Source organism: Bactrocera dorsalis, chromosome 2, assembly GCF_023373825.1.
Source record: "Bactrocera dorsalis isolate Fly_Bdor chromosome 2, ASM2337382v1, whole genome shotgun sequence".
NCBI lineage: Eukaryota > Metazoa > Arthropoda > Insecta > Diptera > Tephritidae > Bactrocera > Bactrocera dorsalis.
Window position 1 is genome coordinate 10,181,207 of NC_064304.1, and position 23,839 is coordinate 10,205,045.

General features: G+C 31.8%; 2 protein-coding genes across 5 annotated transcripts in view; both read left to right on the forward strand.

The window, feature by feature from the left end:
- The window catches only part of LOC105223668 (elongation of very long chain fatty acids protein), a 57,150-nt gene extending 45,813 nt beyond the window's left edge, over positions 1–11,337 (forward strand). For all 3 annotated transcript variants that reach the window (XM_049449399.1, XM_049449398.1, XM_049449400.1), the window contains exons 2-6: positions 930–1,070; positions 6,134–6,241; positions 6,321–6,401; positions 9,386–9,847; positions 9,939–11,337. In XM_049449399.1, coding sequence (XP_049305356.1) covers positions 930–1,070; positions 6,134–6,241; positions 6,321–6,401; positions 9,386–9,847; positions 9,939–10,157 — 1,011 coding nt within the window. In that variant the 3' untranslated portion in view covers positions 10,158–11,337. The remainder of the gene's footprint in view (positions 1–929; positions 1,071–6,133; positions 6,242–6,320; positions 6,402–9,385; positions 9,848–9,938) is intronic.
- A 2,675-nt stretch (positions 11,338–14,012) lies between these two features.
- The window catches only part of LOC105223645 (elongation of very long chain fatty acids protein), a 44,379-nt gene continuing 34,552 nt past the window's right edge, over positions 14,013–23,839 (forward strand). Inside the window, exon 1 of one of the 2 annotated variants that reach the window (XM_049449401.1) lies at positions 14,013–14,381. The gene's annotated coding sequence lies outside the window, so the exon portion shown is untranslated. Of the gene's footprint in view, positions 14,382–14,580; positions 14,791–23,839 lie in introns of those variants that run through there. The other variant, XM_049449405.1, reaches the window with a different exon arrangement.

Here is a 23,839-nt window from a genome sequence, read left to right on the forward strand (position 1 = left end):
TTGAAGTGATTTACTGTTAACTTATACATATGTATGTATATGACTTTGACTTAAGCACAACATTTTTGTAAACAAGTCCACTTAATACCGATAATTTCCATATAGAATTTGTTTACAAATAATTAAAGCTGGAATTTGTGAATTCAATTAATGGCAGGCAGCGTGGGAGCTTAGTCTAAGCCGCCAAATGGTTGTCCATTTATGTTATGCAATAAATTTCTATCAAAATAATGCTTATTAAATTTTAGAATAACTGGTTTTATGATTTTCGAGACTTTTTTTAAGTGCATCAAATAAAAATTTTAATAAGTTTAGTGAAAAATTTTCGGATTTCGTTTTTCAAAAAAATATCATTAATTCAATCAATAAATATAAATTTTTTCAATAAATTATTATTTCAATGGATTGGATACTATTACGACTAGGAAGCTATCATCAAAATAAATAAAAATGTGAATCCCGAAATGGCGATCCCGAAAATAAACTATTTCGGGATCCCGAATTTTTATAACCGACCGATTTTTATACCGACGTTCTAAACTCGAAAATATATATTTATGTACATATGGTTTCTCGGGATCCCGAAACTTATATCGCATTATTAATGATTTCTGCATCTGTTCTACGAATACCGAAGTTCTAAACGCGAGAAAATGTAAATATACACATACATGTATGTATATATGTATGTATGTATATTAATTTTCAACATCCCGAATTTTGTTATCACAAGCATTACATTTCTGAATCAGCAATTATATGCTCATGTATTATAATATAATAAATAATAATATAAAATTGCAACCAATATTTATAACCCCTATTACACTTAGTACGTTCATTACCCTCAGCTAGAATATTCTCGTAAAATTATACCATCTTCACAATTTTTAACTATTCTCTCTTTTCGCTTCTTTTTCTCCTTGCAGGACTACTACATCAACACAATTTACGCTGGCTGGCGTGATCTCATGGACAACAAATCTGATCCGCGCACACGAGATTGGCCATTGATGGATTCGCCCTTCCCCACCATAGCGATCAGTTTGTCCTACGCATACTTTGTGAAGGTGAGTGCATGCACAGAAAGGACAAAGTGAAAATATGAAACAACAAGATACAATTACTAAAACTAGTTGTAAGCTATCTACGTCAATTAAGAAGAAGAAGTTGTTGTATGCTGGCAGCAAGCACTGACTTGCGCTATCAACAAGTGAAGGTTGGAGTGAAATGAAAAATGTACAATTTTCTTAGCATATAGCAAAGCCCTGAAAGAGAAGGAAATAATAAATAATAGACGCTGAAATCGTGCAGCTCAGGTATTAGCCATAAACAAGACAGCATTATTATGTCCCGTCAAAACCAGTCTTATGTGGCAGCAAGACTACTAATTTAGAATGGCAGCTTTAACCAAGCTGCAGCATCCTTTTTATGTTTTTCAAATGATACTGAGGTTTGCAATAACTTTGTCCATATATTTAGAAAAGTAATCTCTGAATAAAATTTTTAGAGCTACTATATTGTACTCTTTTTCATTTTCGAAGCTTTAAGTCCAGCTCTTAATTCTCTCAGCTTAGTTTTTTATCTAGGATAATACCCAGATATTTGACTGAGCTCGAGAGTGTAATAGTTCTACCCCTTAATAAATGGAGATTGAATTGCAAAGTTTTCGTTCTTCTTGTGAAGAGACAAATTTCTTTTCTCCGGATTAACAGTTAATCCGTGGCTCTCCACCCAGCCGGCGGAGATCTCAAGGGCTTTTTCTATGCGCCGGGATATGCGACTAATATCCAACCCTGAACAGAGGACAACGAGATCGTCCTTGAAGTTCTCCCTGTCAAGGAGAATTAGTCGAGCATTTAGTGATCGTAAATACATTAATACCAAACTAAATGGTAAGCTTTCTGAAAAACTATTTAATTAAAATTTATTTTTTCGTCTCCTTAACAAATATTACGTTTTGATAAATTATACTCCTATAATTTTAATAAATCATATGATAAATCTGTGAATTAACCCAACCTTCGCACTTGCATACGCGCATATTCCCACCAAACCAAAAAGACATGCATATACCTGTAAGCCATAAAAATAGCTGATAAAAGCATAAATATCAAAGTAACCGCAACGAACTGGTCCAACAACGTGTTTTCCCCTCGCAGTTTGCTTGCTTGTTTTTATCGAAAAATATTCAACTGTGCTAATTGTCCCTTCACCCTCGAAGCGATGGCAAATCAGCCGAAAAAGCATGTGCATATGGCTTTTGTTTTTGTTATTATTTATTCAATTTTTTGTTTAGTTTTAGGTTTCGACTGCAAGTTTTGATTTTAATAGCTTGAAAAGAGTTCAGGGTCATTGAGTGCACTCGTAGTCTCACTTAGGTCTGCATTAATTAAGCCATACACACATGCATACATGGGTAGTTTGTGGTGTTGGTGTGCGTGTGTTATAAAAATAACCGACTTCTGCATAAAAATGTAATAAAGGTCGTCGTATTGATAGTTTCGATTATATAGATTTTAAAGTGGCATGCTGCGGTTTCGTATACTTCCTGCTTCGCTGCTGCTTTGGGCGAGACAAAAGACTTAAGCGACGAACTTGTTGAGGAAGTGATAAAAAAACAATTGATTTGTGTGATAAGAATGCAATTTTAGAGCGCTTGGTATATTTTATTTGAGAATAAGTGCGGAAATTGCTGGACAGAATATGCATTTATGCTTATGATTTTAGATTTTTATTGAATTTTTAATGATACGGCAGTTGCAGTGCTACAAAAGACTTAGGAAGCTAACTCGAAACTCGACTTATAATAAGTGCGGTATTCAAAGAAGCTGTAGGTATAACTTAAAAGCTGAATTTGTTTGCTGTTATGTTTGTTAAATTAATATTAGAAAACATATTTCAATATTTTGAATTAATTATGAGAAATATTTTGAATTTATTGAGCCAAAAAAAAAAGAAATTTGTTTGAGGTATCTACCAGTAGCATTGTAATAACCAATCTTTGACTTTTTCAATTCATTTTGCCTAAATAAACAGATATTTAGCTCTGTTTTGACACTTTTCAATATAAGTTTTGGCACAAAAATGATGTGAAAAATAGTTATTTCGTCATATGAGTGCTATTTTAATAAACTTTCTCAAAGTTATTTATTTTGATTTAAAAATTCCTTTGAAATCACTTTCATAATATCTCTCTACGTTTTTGTTTTGCAATTTATTAAAATACATTCCTCCCTTTTATATGTATTTCAATGAGAAGATCTCATAAAACTGTTCAAGAAATGTCAGTCAATCACGCGTTGCTATCAAATTAACCATATTTGTTTAATTAAATTAATCAACACCTATTTCAATAGTTGAATTCAACATTGACTTTGATGGAGAAATGCGCATGCAACTAATTTATTGACCAAACAACACACCCAACTGCATGTCAACTGTCAACAGCTGTGTTGTGTGCTTCCGATGAGCTACGTGTGTGTGCAATGCGCTATAAAATAAGGTGCACAGTGTGTAGAGTTGACAAAAATGTTGGTCAAGAAATTTTTTGAATTAAATTTTTTTTTAAATAATTTTTTGAAAATAATTCGATAATAGAGACATAATTAGATAAGATTTTTTGACTTAAATATTTATTAAAATTTAATTAAAAAATGTTGGTAAAAAAATTGTTTGGCTTGAAATTTTTTAAAATTGAAATTAAAAATTGAAAAAATGTAAATTTAGAAGTTTTTTTCACAGAAAATTTTTAAAACTTTGTTAAAAAGTGTGTGGAGATCACAAAAATGTTGGTCAACAATTTTTTTAAATTTAAAATTTTTTTTTTAATTTAAAATATAATTCACTAGAAAATTTTGTAACTTGAAAACTTTTGTTAAAAAATGTTGGTCAAGATATTTTTTTTTTTTTAATTGAAATTAAAAATTGGAAATATATAATTCTGGAAGTTTTTTTGACTTGAAATGTTATTAAAAAGTTAACAAAAAAATTAAAGAAATTTTTCGACTTGAAAAATTTCAAAATTTAAAAAAAAGTCGAAAAAGAAATTTTTTGATTTAAATTTTTTTTAATTGAAATTAAAATTGAAAAAATAATTAGCTGGAAGATTTTTTGTATTGAAAATATTGTTAATTAAAAAGACTTAACTTGCGTTGAGGTCACACAAATGTTGGCCAATAAATTGTTTGATTTCGATTTTTTTCTTTTAATAAAATTAAAATTAAAAAAAATCTAGAAGTTTTTATATATCTATTTTTTTTAGTTGAAAAATTTAAAAATTCCATCAAAAAGTTAAAAATTGTATTTAAATGTTTTTCTTCATTATCCCTCATGAAATTATATAAAATTAAATTCTTTAAGGATGCCATATGTTTGTGGTATTTTAAGTTAAGACAAGGTTTTTGTATTTTATGCTTCTTGGGAAAATTGAAAAAAGTATTTTAAAAATATAATTGCGTTGTTATGTTAACTTTCTTTAAAAAATTTAAAGCAACTTTAAACATTTTTTTTTGTTTTTTTTTAATTTGACTAATTGAGTCAAAAATACACTTTTTAGAACTTCATTGAATTCGAAGCATATTTTTAATATTTTTTATTTATTTATTTTTATTTATTTAAGTTCATTGAATGTAAATTACTCTGTTCAAAGCATTAGCAGCACGTTTTGAGGTTATATTCGTTGATCCCAAAAAAATTGATTGCTATTTTATTAAACTGTTTTTCAAAATATTTTTCAAGATTCTAAAATATTTTTCAAAAATATTTAAAGTTCAATATTTAAGTAACATTTTTTGAGGATATATTCAAATTTCATTAAACCTTTTTTCAAAACATTTTTCAAAATTCTAAAATTTTTTCAAAAATATTTACATATCAAAATTTTTGATTTATTGAGATTATATTCACTGATCCCAACAAAAATTTTCAAAACATTTTTCAAAATTCTAAAATTTTTTCAAAAATATTTACATATCAAAATTTTTGATTTATTGAGATTATATTCACTGTTCCCAACAAAAATTTTATAAACCTTCTTTTTCAAAATATTTTTTAAAATTCTAAAATTTTGTCAAAAATATTGGAAAAAATATTTAATTTTACTATTTGAGGTTATATTGAAAAATATATGTGTATATGATTATTTCATTTTAAATTTTCGTCAACTCCGCGCCACTGTGGCGCGCCATGCGTCAAAACGAATTCACACCCGTGTAAATTGGCAAAGTTGATTTTGTTAATTGCTTGGTGTGCAAATTATATATCAACGTCTATTTGCACATACATTATTTTCACCTTTTTTGTTTTTCTTTTGTAATTCGCCATTTTCTAGGCTTCGTTTGAGCAGCAAACCATGGGTTTAAGCTCCAATTTGATTTCATTACAAAAAACTGAAATGTTTGCTCACATGATTGCCACCTCTGTTGACTGACATTAATGTTAACTTCATTATAACAGTCATTGTTATGTTGTTGCTGCAAATGATTTGTGGAAAAAAAACGACTTTTGCATATTTCTTTTGTGATGCTGAGCACCCTTGTATGCGTGTGTGTGTAATCACGAAATCAAAGCTGGGCAATGATTGCTGTCATCTACTCTTTAGCTTTGAAACATACATGTGTTTGTGTGTATGTATGGGTGTATATTAAAATGTATGTGTGCGCGTTTTGTGTTGCGTTTGTCCAAATTTTAACTTTTTCACGCGCCACTACAACTATTGTTGTCTCTCCTCTCCTTTGTATTTATTGTTGTTGTTTATTTTTGATTTTTTTCTTTGACTTTAATGCATTGGCACATTTAACGACAGCCTCTGTGCTCAATTTGCGCAGAAAGGAATGACTGAAGCTTGAAATTTATGCATGTCGCCATACACACACATATAACTATGAATGCATACATACACACACATGCACTTAATGATAATTTTGCAATAACCGTTAAATCAAGCGCTTTTTATATGCTCATATTCATAAGTTTTTATAGTGATTTTACTGCCTTTGATTTTCTATGTTTGCTATGCTCAGCTTTTAGTTTAGTTTTATTCACTTTTATTTATTTTATTTTTATTTATCACTTTTGACTTATTTGTCATATCATTGAATGTCTGTTTCTTTGCATGTTTATCGCTCGACAGGTGCTGGGCCCCAAATTGATGGAAAACAGAAAACCTTTTGAGTTGCGCAAAGTCTTAATCGTTTACAATTTTGCGCAAGTGCTGTTCAGCGCTTGGCTATTCTACGAGGTAAATATCCAATAAATACAATATGCACATAAATTTTGATGATTTTTTTATTAATGTTTTCCACATTTTCACTCCACAGTCCTGCATTGGCGGCTGGCTAAATGGCTATAATATCAGATGCGAGCCTGTGGACTATTCGAATTCGCCACGCGCGCTAAGGGTATGTTGAAGATAAAAATAGTAATTAAATTTTTTAGTGGAAATAATTTTCGGCGGGCAAGAAAATATTCGGAAATGTTGCAAGCGCTCTTTAAAGAATTAATTTTTTAATATTTTCGCTCATTATTTGTGGTTGCAAAAAATATTTATTAAATTTTAATTAAATAGTGGCCGTTAATTGCAAAAGGTGTGGTGATTACAAAATATTCAAAAAAAATTAAGAAAAATTTATTTTTCATTAGTATTGTTTTCGTTGTTGTTGTAAATTTTAATTCATTTTGGCAATTTTTTAATACTGGGACAAAAAAATTTTTGTCTATTCTTAGCTAGTTTTGCCATTAGTTTGAAATTATTGATTGTACCCGGAGCCCAGGCATGATTTTAGTCAGTTGTTGGAAAAAAATCTGCAAAATATTGTTGCAAGCACCGGGCCTCCATAATATCTCCGGATTCGGCAGGAATTGTCCTTGATCCCCACTCCTCTGTCTTTCACTGGATGCAACATACGAGTATATCAAAAGGACCAGAGAAACGAAGCAAAAAATATTCTGTAAATACGTTGTAAACTTGATATCTTGATAAGGTTAGTTTTAGAAATGTGAAATGTTTTCACTCGGACCGGTCTATATAAACCACGCGCACAAACCGAATCGGGTTTTTATTTTTTGTTACAACCCAGCTAGAAAATGAATATCAGAGAGAAAGCAGGGGATCTAAACAATTCTTATGAACCGACACTTTCAATAATTTTTGTTTAATGTTTTGGGTATGAAACGCGTTAATGCTAGATTGGTACAAAAGACCGGATGCTTTTGCAAAAACGAGGTATTACGACCAGCATCAAACTAATGACGAGACGTATTTTTATTAAGCATGACGAAACGTCCAAAAATGCAGCGATTTTCGCTTCAAATACGAGAACGGAATACGAAGACTGAAAATAGCCAAGTTTAAGTCAGCCATCAAACAAGCTGATGTTCTTAGTTTACTTTAGTTACCATGTAGTGGTTCACCATTGACTCGTTCTACAGGGTGAAGCGACCAATAAGGACTATATCTCCGTTTGGAGGTGTCTATATGCAGCAATTTGCCTTCTTCTTCTATTTTAATGGCGTAAACACCGCCATTTTCATTCATACGGACGACATGACACAGCTTAAAAGACTGAATTTTTTGGCAGATTTTCAGCCACGTTAATGAGCGGTCACTTTCTAAGATGATTGTGACTTATTTTTTGGTCAAACATAAAACGAGAGTCCGAGGCTTTAGTGATCCTTTTATTGGGATTACATTTTTACGTGGCGGGTCTCAAACCCAGCGGCACAAGCCCAGCTTGGGAGAAGGTTTACTTGATCACGTTTACGTGCGAGCCGCTTTCGCCAAGACAGATTCTCACTTGCAGCCGCATCTCGTGGACACGCGTTGGGACCTTGAAGAGCACTGAGGTAAACCGATTACTTCGAAATGGCCCCATTAAAGCTCCCTCTCACAAAGCAGTGACCCTGAGATCCACACAGTTTGGCTACCGCATCTCACTGCAAAGATATTTGTAACTGTCCGTGTTAGCGATGAGTATCGGAAAAGATGGCTATGAACAAGGGCATAGAAATTCAACGATTGTGAAGCTAAGCCATGTCGTTCTCTTGGAAAATAATGCTCTAACTCTAGATTGAAGCTACATTGAATTATTTGCTTGTCTAAAATTAAAAAAAGTGAAATTATTTAAAAGAGTGTCATCTTTAGGGAATTAACAAAATTGTGGCTTTGAGAAAGAAGTGTTATCTAAAAACTTCTTAAATTATAAGTACATGATGTCTCTAACTTTTTTTTAAGACCTAAAATATATAATAAAAATCATATTGAAAAATTTGAGGTTATACACCTAACTAAATATACGCGAAAATAGTAAATAGTAACTAATTTATGCTGCTCTAGCAGCTAAACGCTAGCGTGAAGCAGCTAAATTTAAATTTTCGGCCAGCAACCAGAAACTTGCTTGCCAACTCTTTGTGAACAACAATTCTAACCAACTTTCTCAAATGCTTTTAGAGCCTAATGACAGCGCGCCAGCGACAAGCTGTCTGTAAAGGCGCATAGCAAATACAAAAATAAATTGGCATGTGGCTTTAAATCAGTAGAAAAATGGATTTGAATTATTTGCAGAATTATGAGGTGTGTACGACTTTGAGTTACAGAAATGACCACTTAAAAAGCGCCTGTGTTTGCGAAGCATGGCGGTAGCTGATGGTTTGAAAAAAAAAAATCAAAAAAATTGTATAAAGTAGAAGTAAAACATAGAATATAGAGAAAAAAATAGAAAATATTGCGAAAGTTATTCGAAGACACGTATTTCAAAGCCTCTTGAGTGTAATCAATGCGCATAAATTAATTTTCGAACTGACAGTCGAACGATTCTAGCAAACATTATAATTAATATTGGGTAAACAGAAAGACAAGAATTCGAGGAACTTATTAGCATAAAGCAAACTAAAATTTGAGTGAGATAGACTGCGTTGAAGTATAATTTAGTGTAAGCTGGACAAACACTTGACTTTCTAGGCAAAGAATGTAAATGAAATACTTATGGATAGCGAGTGACACAGCATTAGCTGAGGGTTCTGATGACTCTACAGCCAAATTTGGCTGCTTACTTGCGTATTTTAAGGGTGACAAGTGTTAATCAAGCATTAAAATTAAAAAATAAAATTTTAAATATATATTAAAAACTGAAAAAATTAAAAGTAATTTAAAAATTAATTAATTAAAATTAAATTAATTAATTAAAAATAAAATTAATTAAAAATATTTTTTTTTTTTTTCACTTACAAAATTACTTCCACAACTACAGTTTTAATTTTTTCCACTTACCGGCGTCCAAAATTATTTTCACAACATCTTGTAATTAAAATTTTAAATTTAATTTCATTAAAAATATACTAAAAACAATATTAATAACATTATTACACACCTCTTTGCTCTACGCAGGTCGCACGAGGCTGTTGGTGGTACTACATCTCCAAATTCACCGAATTCTTCGACACATTCTTCTTTGTGATGCGCAAACGCTATGATCAAGTGTCGACGCTGCACGTCATCCATCACGGCATTATGCCCTGCTCGGTTTGGTGGGGCGTCAAGTTCACACCCGGCGGTCACTCGTCCTTCTTCGGTTTTCTCAACACCTTCGTGCACATCATTATGTACACGTATTACATGTTGGCGGCGATGGGACCCAAAGTGCAAAAGTATTTGTGGTGGAAGAAATATCTGACTGTCTTGCAGATGATACAATTTGTTTTGGTTATGGTGCACTCATTCCAATTGTTCTTCCGCAACGATTGCAATTATCCCATCGGTTTTGCCTACTTTATTGGCGCACATGCGGCCATGTTCTATTTCCTCTTCTCGGACTTCTACAAACAGGCCTATCTCAAGCGCGAGCAGAAGGTAAGTGCGGGCTGAAAACAAGCAAAGCAAATATATAGAAAATATAAAAAAATACAAAATTTTAATTTTTCATCTTTATTTCGCTTTGCAGAAGGAAAAAATTGCCGCCAATGGCAAGCTAAGCAACGGCTATGCAAATGGCGCCATCAAGTCAAACGGTGAGCTGCCCAAAGAGATCAATGGCAATCTGAAAGTGGAGGATAATAACAAATTCGACGGCTACTACAAGTCCACGTTGGCGTCGCAACTGCCCAGTGACACAACAACAGCAACAACGAGACAGCGGATCTACGCCACAGCGCATAATTAATTTATAATCATAATTTTACCTAATAATTTAAAAGCAAGAGAGCAAAAATATTAATGCAAACCTAAAAGTAATAGAAATTTAGCTTTAAGTTATTCGTTCTTAAGGCTTTTGTAGTTATTTGTATGTATGTATTTTAATAATTATATTATTAAAAGCACGAAAACAGAGACATGCGTTAGCAAAAGTTAAGTGAAAATGCTTGTAGAAAACATTCAAAATTGTGTACACATATGCAAACATATAGTTACAATAGTGGAGCAGACAAGTAGCGGCTGAAGCTGTGCGCCTGCGTCAAATGCATTCAAGTATTTTAAAGTTGAAGTTATTTAGTTGTGTATAAAAGTTGAAAAATACACGCATGCATATTTTTAAAACTATGTTTGTAAGTAACTAGCGTTTAAACGAATGTCATTTTCTATGTATTTAAATAATTAAATACGCATTTATGATATTTTCCATAACTATCTAGCGCTCCGCACTCCAATTTTCTTCGAAAAATGCTTCCAATTTACTCTGAAAATGTTTCTAATTTACTTTTTCAAAAATGCCTTCAATTTTTTTCGAAAAATGCTTCCAATTTACTCTGAAAAATGCTTCTGATTTACTTTAAAAACTTTTTCCTAATTTATTTTCGAAAAATTTTATTTTATTATTTCCTAACATTTTTCAACTATAATATATACAAAGGTTCTAGAATTCCAATTATCTCTTTGTTTGCTAGCACATTTTTAGTCACTCTATAACTGTTAACACATTGCCTCCCCTTTGTTATTGTTTTCATTTGTTTTTTGCTTTTGCTTTATTGCAATATATTTTTGTGATTCTTTTGTACTTAAAGCCAAACTTTATTTTATTTAAGCGCACACAACTAGTTGCATTGTATACTGTATTTTGTTGTTGTGTTGTTAAGCTTAGCTGGTGTTTTTCTAATGTTGGTGTACTTGTATTTTATGCGGTTCATTGATTTATGTTTTTGTTTTAGTTTACTTTATAATAGAATAGCTCTTAAGCTATTAGTTTCGTGTAAGAAGTTGCATAGCTAAACTTATAAATGCAATTAAAAGAAATTACAACTAACAGCAGAGGATATGTACATAACTTTGTAAAATGTATGTATGTAGTTATGTATACAAAAATTTACAAGTGAATAAAACGTATTTTATATTTTTTATGATGAGAAGATGACGTGCAAACGTTTGGGTTTCATTTAATTTTAAGGCATACATTTACAGAAAGTGTGTTTTTTTATAAAAGATAATTGGTTTTTAATAGAAAAATGTAGAGAAATTATGTGAGGTAAGGACCTTCTACGAAAAAGAAATAATTTTTACATCGGATTTTGACTAGCTGACAACGGCAAAGCCGAATATTCATAACCTGGGCGAAATGATCAGTAGTTGGTGGTATCAGAAGGTTATTTACAGTCAGAAGGTCGAAAAAAGCGAATTTTCCAGATTTTTTTCTGAGAAAACTTTTAAATTGATTGATACAAAAATTTTTATAAATATTATGGTATCTTTCAACTGCATTTTAAGACTTAGTATTAGAAAAAATATTTATTTGGAAAGGAACTACTGCTGATCTCCGTGAGCTCCTCTCAAACAAGACGTTTTGCGGTGATCTTTGAAGTGGATCTGAAATAAAAAAAAGAAACAGATTTCGTTAAAGTAATGTTAAATCTAGTAATTAATCGAAGAAATAAGCAAAATTAAATTTTCTTCTAAAAAAAAAAACGATTTTTGACCACAATTTCGGTCTTAAATTGTTTATAAAAAAAATTTATTGATTAAAAAATTAATTACTAAACAATATATTTAAGAAGCTCGTGTACAAATTTTACACTAATCGGTTCCGCGGTTTTCGAGTAATGTTGATCACTGACTTTGAAAACACAATTTTGAGAAAACGCGTTTCAAGTTTGGACTTGTACTTCCAAGCACTCTGAAGCAGCTTTTAAATTTGCGTGTAACTGCCAAACTATTCACCGGAGTGTTATAAAATGATATAAAATAATCGATTTTTTTAAGTTATAACTATATATAATCCCTTATGTAGCAAAACCGATTAAAACTCAATATTTGGAAAACAGCGGCTAAGATGTTTTGGCTTATCCGCCTTGTAACTCATCCGTGCTCCTTCTGGCTACTCTTTGCGCCGATTTATGCAGAACGCCCTCATTTTAATACCCTTTATATCAGAATCTGATTCTTTCTTGGTCGCTAAGCCAACGATCTTGTTCCAGCGGATGAAGGAGTTAGGTGGTGTAATACTTTCTCCCAAGGGGCAACATTACCAAGAAATTTTCCGAGTATTTTTCAGGCAGAAGTCTTTACCATAAGTCGGTACATAGAGATATATCTACAACGTAACTACCGCAACGAACGTATAGCCATACTTAGCGATAGTCAATTGGCACTTAAAGCAATATCTGCCTGTGAGATGAAATCACTACTGGTGCAGGAGTGTAGGGAACGGCTGAATGGACTAGCGCCCGACTACAAAGATATAACCGAGAATGAACTAGTTGATGAGCTCGCCCACTTTGCAGAATTTACTAACATATTAAGACCTGAAACCTTCATCGCGGTAGGTCTCAATACGATAAAGGAGCTGCTACGCTAGGAAGAAAGTAGGCACCCGCTTATTGACTGCAAGCAGTCTACAAACGCAGGTTAAAGTCCCTGGTATCCATGTTTCCAATTAGAGATCACATTGCTTCCCTAGCAGCCAGCAGTACATTCGAATTTATCAGTATGTTGGGGCCAGGTGAATCTTTGTGATTTATGAGAGAGCACAAGAGGCCAAGGTCGCGGTGCAGTCCTCGTATATCTATCTAATCTAATCTAATCTAACCCGGCGCATATTTGTGAAATTACACACAAACACAAGTTCACATATAAATTTAAAACACTGATTTTAAAGAATGAGAATACGTATACACCACTAATTTTCAACTAAAATCACCCCATACTCCAGCACTTTTAACAGAACGCGTTAATTTCCTTGATTTGTAATTCTAAATTCACATTTTCCACTAATTTTATATACGCGAAACGAAAATTAGAACGCGATGCTTGAAATGGCGCCGGAAATTGAACTGTAAGTTAGGAAGTAAAGAGTTGCCGGTGTGTAAAAATTAGTGTTTATTGCATTATTTGCATTTAATAAGGAAGCATTAATGTTCATGTCATTCTATAAGCCGTCATATAATTAAAAAAAATATTATTAAACGCCAACTGCACATATATGTATGTAAGTAAATAAATAAATAGTTTAAAGCCATTCTTAATTAAATATCGATATTATTTTCGGCTTCACAACTAATAAATTCTGATATTTTGAAGCTCATGGATTAAATTGGAATTGACAGAGCACGTAAACCGGAGAACGTATATAATAGCCAGAGAACGTTTATCACAGAGAACGTTTATCATTTACGTTCTCGAATTAAAACTTACGTTCTCTGAAAAACGTTCTGCGCATTTATTTAGTCATGACACAAACCGCATAATTGTGCGTGATTGAATACAAACTGCAGAGTTGTATTCCGACAATAACCTTTTCCATACCTTCAAAATGAGAAAATTTTGGAAATGTCACTAATTTCGAAATTATTTTAAAAATTTTTGTTTTTTGAAGACCACGAAATTTTAAGATTTACTCCTTTTCATAATAAAAATCTGCGCACAAGTCTTTCTGATTTCTTTAAATTATTTGTAAATGAATACACATTGCGTTTTAGTTACTTTTGTCATCCATACTAAGTTATTTTTGTTGTGTGTGTGCTCTTTATGGCAACCTTAGTTGCTTTTATTGACAGCTGTCAATAAGTTGGTGTGCGTGCGCGTGTGCGTGTAAAGTGAGCGGAGTATTTGGTCGCGCTGCCTGCATTTAACATCAATTTAAAATAAGCTAGTTGCGGCCAATTTGGTTCGAGTTGAATTTTAGCCACTGTGAAGATCGGTCCAACACTAAGTAGCATTTAGTGCGCGCGTTATTTTTTCAATTTCTGCGGTTTAATTTCGGTCATTGACAGTTTTCATTCACTTTTCGTGTGCGTTTTCTAGTGTACCCAAAAAGGCAAAAAGTAACGACCGTTGTCAGTTAACAACTACCATCGCCCCGCCCGCAACAACAAACGCCAACAATAATTTGTGCGCATCCCATTAATTGAATCGGAGCAATTATCAGCTTTATATCCATTGTGTGTTGATTACTTAAAGTGTAAGTTACAATATATATTTCATTAAAATATCCTTCAAGTGATTAGTCATCGGATACGGTAAATGAATGTGGAAATGGCAATTTTTTCCCAATAACCACTTGCTGCCGCACCCTTGTGCCCTTGCGGCAAGCTAGATTGAGTTGTGAAAAATGTGAAATTGGAATTCCACCCATTTTTTGTTATCCATTTTTAGTGTTTGTGCAAGAAATTCAATGAAGAACATAGATGTGAAAGAGAGAGCGAGTCAAAAAAAAAAAATTAAAAATAAAATAAAAGAAGGAGAGAGCTAGAATTTGAGAGAAAAAGTAATTGAAAAGGAAACGAAAGCGTCACATGCGAAAGTGGCGCAACGTCGCTATTCTGACATTTATCTTTGATTCTGCTGTGGGCGATATTTATAGATAGCGGGTAAGATACCAGCGAGACGAGGTGTTTTAATTGGCATTTAACCGTGTTTTGTTAGCTAATTTGTAATGCTGTGTGATTTATTCAGCTTAGAAAATGGTGTGAAAGCTAAAATATGCTTGTTGTTAGGTAGAAACATGCTTAAACTAACTTGGAAAATATGACCCTGATATGATTTACCGCGTGACATGATTTTCAACTGAATGTCAACTTACCGGCATTTTTGTTTATTCTTGTAATGTTATCTCCAGCCAGTGTTGCCAATGCAACTGTGCTTTCAAGTGTAGCGAAAATACTATGTTTATTCCTTAACTATCTGTATTGCAGTAAGAAAATTTCAAAAAAATCTTTATTCATTACTGATACTGAAAAGTACATTGAAAAAAATGATACAAAAACAATTTATGCATGTAATATTATTATTAATATTTACGTTTCTTCATAAGATAAATTAGCATAGAAATGAGCAATAGTAGCAAATGTACTATACATTTACAACATATTTGAAAAATTTACTAAAAAAAATTATAATATAAATTTTAATTTTTGTGACTCAATGTTGATTGCATGCTCATGTATTGAAATAAACGTGTAAACACTTTGCCCTTTCAAGAAATTTGTACCTGAGATATTTGTTTTCAATTATTTTGTCCATAAATTTGCATAATCATCCGGGTTGTTCGACCATGGAATGGCATTCTAACAGTACATTTCAAATAAAATCTAAATGCACAAATTAGATACATGCGTTGGCTACTTAACATATGCTAATTGTTCAATAAACAATCGGTAAGCTGTTAATAGCATTTTATGTATGTATGTATGTTTACTTGCATTTCATTAAATGTTGGATATAAATATACATATGTATATGAAAACAAAATTTTACAATTGAAAATAAAATAGTTTTTTATAAAATTGTTATATTTTGCTTTTGAAATATTTTTTATAGTTTGAAAAATATTGGTTTAAGGTTGGCAATCATATTTTACACTTCGTCCTTTGTGTATGTCCTTTGACGTGATGAAAGAAGATTATTTATAGGAGAAGTAGGTCATTTATTTTTGTAAGTGCATGGGTATCTATGATATGCGCAAATTATAATGCATTTCGTATATAACTTTAAAAATATACTTATTTACTTATTGTGTGTTTAAGGGATGAGTAGAGTTAGTTCGTGTAAAGCAAGGCCCATTTTAATGGCAGCAATAAACCTGAACTTGTTAACTTCTTGTTGAATCATCTGAAACCACAAAATCGAAGTTATTAAGTTAAATAATCGCAGGTAACGTCGGCGCGTTTTTTCGATACTTCGAGTTGAAAAAGTTACGAAATGTAATGTAAAACGCCCAAAGACAGTTATGAAAATACTAATAACTTCATCAAGAGCTAAGATCGAAATCTGTATAAAATTTAGGGTCGTTTTCTCAATCTGGTTAGCAACCATCTGTCAGTTATGTTCTAGTTTAAAAAACACTTCACCGAAAGATGTAGCAGATGTCTCTAACCAGACTTTTAGAAAACGGCGCTTAGGAATAACATTCTTCAGAAGTAATACTTTCATTTAAGATAAAAAAAAATTATAAAAAAGAAAAAATTTAAAATCTTAACCCCTTTCAAATATTCTGCATTTTATTGCTTGTTTCGTAAATTATAAATATAAAATTGTTAATTCACTGAATGCAGTTTGTCATAAAATAAAAGATTCAGTGAAATTTTTTAATTGACCTGTAAAGGTACTTGAAAAACTATGGCTTTGTCGCTACTAGGCTAGAAGAGACTTTAGAGCCTTGGCCTTAAAATCGCGTATTTGTTAATAATTTTACTGAAACCATCACAAAAAATAATTGCTTATTATATTTGCTATTATATCGATAAATAAATTAAGTTAATTCATCTACCTATTTATTTTCTGCAATTATTTACCGACTTTTGAAAAATAAGTAAAAGGGGCAAAACAATTTGGTTTGCCATTCAATATACAAATGTTTACGCAAATCTACATACGTGGAAGTTGTATAACGTAACTTTTGTACCTTCTCAACGTAAAGTATTTTAGCTCACCTCAGAAAGTCTTGCTATTGATGTAAATACATATGTATGTACATATGTATTCTTGAATGGTCCTTCATTTTTTTCACTTGTCAAATAAACGTTAATAATAAACACATAAGCTTAAGTGTTTTGAACGGATAGTAAAATTATAAATTATATCCGGCAAATATTTTGTTTTTTGCTTCAAAATAAACAAATAGTCAAAAATATTTACTATTTTACAAAGGGAGTGGCATCAAGTTGCAGTTTGTTGAAAAAATAAGCATCTTATTGTTAATTACCCGATTAAAGAGTCCGAGACTTAATGACTAGCGATAAACAAATGAAGCATTCAAGTTTATTTTTACATATTTATTTATTATACGTTGATAAGATAAACAGATAGGTATAATAAATAAATAATTATATATATAAACAAATTGTCACTTCCTTGGTACGAATATACTAGTACTATTTATTGACTATTTGTTTATTTTGAAACAATAAAAAGTGTTTAAATAGCTGTATTACAAAACAATAACTTTTGAATTTGTAAGATGCATGCCGATTTTTTTGCTTTATAGCACGGCCGCTAGTTTAAATAAAAGATTTCCTGCTACAAACTGGCACACCTTAGAGGTTTTCAGTTTCGCATAAACCTAACAGTATATCCTTGGCTACAGCAAATAAGTTGATGTCACACAGCGCACTGGGGCAATTAAACGTTCCATTAAAGTTTGTAAATATGTGTGCTTGTGTGCTTAATAGTTCTACTACATGCCTCACAAGTAAACTTCGGTTGCACCGCAACTAGAATACCATTCAAAAATAAATGAATTTCCTCTACAAGAACTTGATTTTGGTCTGAAAAATGTCGACAAGGATTTTTTACTATTCAATTTGTATGTCACAACTCAAAATCAGCTTGGACATTCCCTTCTAGTCGTAATAAACTTCGTGGCAAACTCAAAATACCGTGCACAGGGTATAAAAATACATACTATTTAGTAATTTGCATAAAATCTCTATCTCCCACACATCGAGAGATAATTAAATCATCTTTAAGGTCGCCGGTTTACTCAACATTAAATCATTTGTAGCGTGTTCTGTTTACATACATATAAATATATTTGTTTATATAATATATGCAATATGATGAGTACACACGCACAGATAAGCTTTTATTGACGCAGATAAGAACTGAGCGCCACTCCAGCCGTTTTTGCAATTGGCTAATTAAATTTGTGTGCGTGTGGAGAAGGCACGTCTGGCTGGTGTAAATTTGGTCAGCGCACAAATTATACGCGCTAATTCATTATAATACATACTTACATATTTTGTAGATATAGAAAGTTACAAGTCAGTGCCACGTTTTTAGACTGGCTTCTAAGTGGCAAGTAACATTTATTATTTAGCAACCTAAAGCAGAGCGAATAAACAGAAAATACTGAAAAGTCGTCAGTTAATATTTTTTTTTATTATATTAATACATGCATGTATCTACAAAACTTATATTGCATGCCAAAAATATGAACACATGGCCAACGCCTCGAAATTCCCACGCGATCGCACAAAGTCCAACACAACCGTACACATTTACTGTTCCAGTGCGCATGTTCGTCCAATAATTTAGAATAATATAATATCATACGCGAATCGCGAGCAAAAGATATTTCAAAAATTTTGGGTTTTTACATATTGACCATTTGGTACGTGCGGAGAATCTTGATTTTAATCGGCGTATAACCATTTGTATGTACATATGTAAATTAATGTAGCCTATCAAGTAACTCACTTTGTCACCAACTAGCTTAATGCTTACACTTTTTTCTTTTTTAATTTTTTTTTTCTTTTTTCTGTTTTTTTTTGTTCCTCAAACTGGATTGTTTGCACTGGCTCCATTTGCTTCAATAAATTGATTTGCCCTGCCCCCTGCTTTAAGTAAATTGTAATTTTGTCTCCTATTTTCTCTTTTTAATGGCATTATATTACTATTTGTGTAGAAATATTTGTGCTTACTGAATGAGTTGGGAAGATTGCACTGAGCTGGCCGCAAAGTTGTCCAACTGCTGTAGAGCAAAGGTCATTGTACGCGGCTTAATTCTATTTTGAGTTGTCGCTCATTAATAGTTGCATTAGTTGTTGTTGTTGAATAATCAATGAGATACATTTTTGTTGCAATGACACATTTTATACTATATATAGTGCAAGATTAGCGGTTAGTCATACGAATATAAGATACAAATGTGTTTATAGGTTATGTGTGTTATTCAGGTATTCAATATTTTTTTCTGTTTAGTAATGTTGTTTTATTCAATTATTCTAATATTATTTGTTTATTTTTCTGTTTAGTAATTTTTTTAGAACAGGAAAAGTAATTTTATTTTACTCTTTTTCCTCCTCAGTAATTATAGTTTTATGGTTTTTGTGCTATTTATATTCCGCCAATTTTATTCATGTTTATGTTTTATTAACCGTTTTAATTTTCAGCAAATAATTTCCTGCAAGTACCAGTTGAATAATTCATCTGCTACTTATCTAATTATAATCATGTTCTGACATTATTTTTATTAAGCGCATTAGCCGCTCAGTTACCCGCAATCAACTTGGAACGTGATTCTTATGGTTCATTATAGCATATAGCTGCCATACAAACTGAACGATCAACGTTTAACTAGTTATTGTATGGAAAAGTTTTTATTTGACAAATTATCTCCTTAAAATTTGGCACCGAGTCTAAAGCAATGCTACAATCTCCGCACAACTTGTTCAGATTGAGTCACAATAGCATATATGTATGTATGTATGCACATAGCTTTCATCGGCCAAAATCAAGCTCTTGTATGGAAAACTTTTTTATTTGCAACCAAAGTTAATATGTTTTCTTGTTCTTTATCATGCAATTTAAACATTCACAATTGCAAATTAATATTTTTTTGTTTCAAAATTGCAAAAAATTTTATAAATTAATATTAAGCTAACATCATTTTATTTATATCATATAATAAAATTAAAATTGTTGCAACAACAATGATTTTGGTTTAATTATGGCAATTTTAGCTCACAATTGCAAATCGTTATTTTTATTTAAATCACGTACGTGCAATTAAATTCCGCTGCTGGCAGAGTCAGTATCACACGAAGAAATTCTTTCATCAGAGTTAGCGCATTTTCTTCTTTTAACACAGTAGCAATCGAAATTTTACGGTTTTTGGTCTTAACGGTCGTTTAATGTAAACATTTTATTCATATATATGTATGTACATATATATAAGAAATAATATATATAATGTATTTACATAAGTATGATGTAAATTATGCGTTGGAATGCAAATATCTTGTTGATTTTGCACGGGCAATTTGCCTTTATGTTTTGCATACGAGTGCAATATTTTACAACAAGCAAAAGTTTAATTGTCCAAACAAAAAAAAAACAGAAATAAGTGCAGCTAATTAAATTGAATTCATCAAAATGAATGGAATTCATCAAAAAAGTTAACAAAAGCAATGTCACCTCCATGACAGTCGAGTCTAAGTAACTGATGTACCCGGAATTTTAACCGGTAAAAGACTTGGTAGTATTCCTCAAAATTATTTGAGAAATGTGGTTGTAGCGGCAAAATTTGACGATTTCCACTCCTTGCCCGGATAAAAATCCGTGTCCGTTCCGGTTATGTAGACCCGACTATATATAAAGGATATTGAAAAAAGGACAGCTACTCGGAACACCCTTTATTACAATTGTACCTGTGAATGGTATTTTAGATTCAGTGCCGCCTAAGTTAACGTTTTTTGCTGCTTTGAAATGCAACTCTGTCCACACCTACTAAAAAATACCGTTGTATTACAATTATTTGAAACCATTTGCATTTTACAGCTGAATTATGTAGATTTTAAAATTTATAATTTAAATATTTTTAATCTCTCTCTCATATCTTGAGTATAAATTTCTTACAAAAGTTGCTGAACATCTTCGACATGACTTGTAACTTTTTATATAAACAATTCATTATAATACATAATATATGAATATGGTTAAAAAAAGAACTGGTTTCATTTAAATTAATATCACTAGATTTTTTTTAATAATGATTTTATGTGTGTGCTTTCCATGGAAAACACGCACCTGCGACATCTTCTACAAGCTTCGCTGTCAGCTTAAATTCTATTCGCCTTAACTGTCTCTCACATAGAGCTTGTGTGGACAAACCGTTTACCTTCGCGGTGCGTGACTATTTGTCCAAGACATTAACTGTTTCACATGTGTATTTATTGTGTTTGTATTTATGTTTTGTCATCGATAAACTGGCGATCGGGTTCAAGGTCCAGTCAACAGCAACTATGCGCGCCCATACTATTAGCACCAGCCGAATTATCACCAGCACCATTCGTTGGTTGTTATCTTCATTATTAACGTGTGCTTGACGTTGACGCTGACAATGACTAATCACAAAAGTAACCGTTAAAAGCAGCAACGCATGCGTAATGTAAGATAAAAAAACAGGATTGCAAGCCCTCGACGCCAGCAACAACGAGACCATAAACAACAGCGACAACATTACCTCAATCAATGCTGCTGCGGCTTGGTAATTCCCACTTGTCGCCTTGACTTCCCAGCGTATGCCGAATTCCGAACTACACTTACATATGTATGTATGCACATACATACTTATTTATATGTACATATGTATGTTTACACACACACCTGCTTGGCGAGCATCAATTAACGTGAAGAAAATTGTGAAGAAAACCAAGTTGCCTTCAGGCAACAAGTGGCGCATTGAAAGGCCGCATATTTTCTTGAGATTATTAGTTAACATTGTATGTGTGTATATGTGTGCGTGTGCGCGTCTTATATAGCGCTCACTTTCTTCGGCAGCAGCAGCTTTACAATATCAGGCGACAATAAACAGAATAAAAAAAGAGAAATCTGAACAAAAATCGCACGTGTGTGCCAACAAAAACAACAACTACAACGCAAGTGTGTATATAGCCCTTTATGTGATTTTTTGGTGTGATTGCCGCGCGTCGAAGCGCCTAATTAATACCGCATACCCTTTTGGACTCGCACGTTCACTCACCTACTCGCGCACTCACCGGCTGGCGGGCCCACTAGCTGTCGCTTGAATGTTTGAACTTCATTGCTACATACTTACATACATATGAATGTACATATTTGTACTTTTTTATATTTATGTATATGTATGTATGTATGTATATGCGATTTGCAATAACTTGTTGGCCATATTCTACGCCCTTTTTATACTTCCTCGATACCAGAAAGCGCCACCTCAGCCTTTACTCTCACCGTATTCACTCTCGCTGCGATCAATTGGCAAGCGTGTGCGTGTTTTGGATCGTCAGTAATTGGCCCGAAATGGTCGAGCGTGTGTGCCGACCAAATAGCAGGCACTTCCTTGGCGTTTAAGTGCGTGCGTGTGTGTTCACATGCGTGTGCTTGTGTCAACAAATACTTCACGTCTGCTTCGCCGCTTGTTTGTTTAGTATATTTATTTTCACGGCAGACTACACTCCACCTAAAATATAAATTATTTTCTTCAATAAACTAACAGAAAATATATCTGTACATATGAATGTATGTATGTTTGTGACGCTTATTAGGTGTGGTTGCGTGTGTTGAAAACCTGCTAAAATTCGGCTTTGTATACCCAAAAAATCAATAATAATTCCATAATTGAAGTTAAATCGAAATGAATTTCTTGCTACACTTTGATTGCGTCCATTTATTGTTGCCAACGCGCGGCAAACATTCATTCACAACTGCATAACTATGAATATACATACATATAGCATGTACCTTTGCTGCCAACGCATAGTCAATTTCACGATCAGCCGATATTTCGTTCACATTACCTTTAGTCGTGTGCATGTATGTTTGTATGTGTGCTATATGTATAACGCAGCAAATATTTACAGTTAAGAAAATGTTTGTTGGTCGGTATGTCGTCGTCGTTCGTTGCTTTTATTTTTCACGCTGTGCTCACTTTAATGCTCCACAACAGCGACCTGCAACCAAACTAACCGAAAGCCAAGTGTTGACCGACTGTGCGCCCAGTCAACCGACTGACCAACTCACTCAGCCCATTGTCACTATTTACCCAAAAATCAATGGTATGGAATTTCGATAATTTCTTTTCGTTTTGTTGGTTTACACACGCCAACATTTTAAGCGTCCACTCTTCGAAAGCAAAGTTTTGTATATTTTTGTTTTTGTAGTGTTTTTTTATCGGCGTTTACTTCCTCTTTGTACTTGTTATTCTCTATAATTTTTTTTTGATATTTTAATATTTATATTCATTGTCATTATTTATAATTTTTTAAATTTATTTTTAGTGATTATAATTTTTTATTTATATTTTTTTTTAAATTTATTTTTAATATTTATACTTTCTTATTTTTACTTTATTTTTTTTTTTTTATTTTTATTATTTATAATATTTCTAATTTTTTAATTTTATTTCTAATTTTTTACTTATATTTTTTAAATTAATTTTTATTGATTATACCCTGTTCTATACCGTTTGTTTATTTTTATTGTTTTTTAATTTATTTTTATTCTTTTACGTTTTTTGTTTATATTTTTTAAATTTATTGTTTCTTATTATTATTTTAATTTTTTTTATTTTCATTATTTATAATATTTTTATTTTATTGTTTTTTTACTTTTCTTTATAATTTTTTATTTATAAATTTTGTATATTTAGTTTACTTTTTAATTATATTCTGTTTCATAAATTTTTTGGTATTCATATATTTATGTTTATTATGTATATTTCTATTTTTATTTTTATTTTAATTTTTAATTCATTTTTTTAATTTTTATTATTTATAATTTATGTTAATCTTGATAAGTTAATCTTGGTGTTTATTATTTCTAATTTTTTGTATTTTTATTTTAGTGTTTATTGTTTTTAATATTTATAATTCTATGAAACAATGAGTCTACCATAATTCAGTTATCGCATATATGTATGTACATATGTACATATTTGATGCT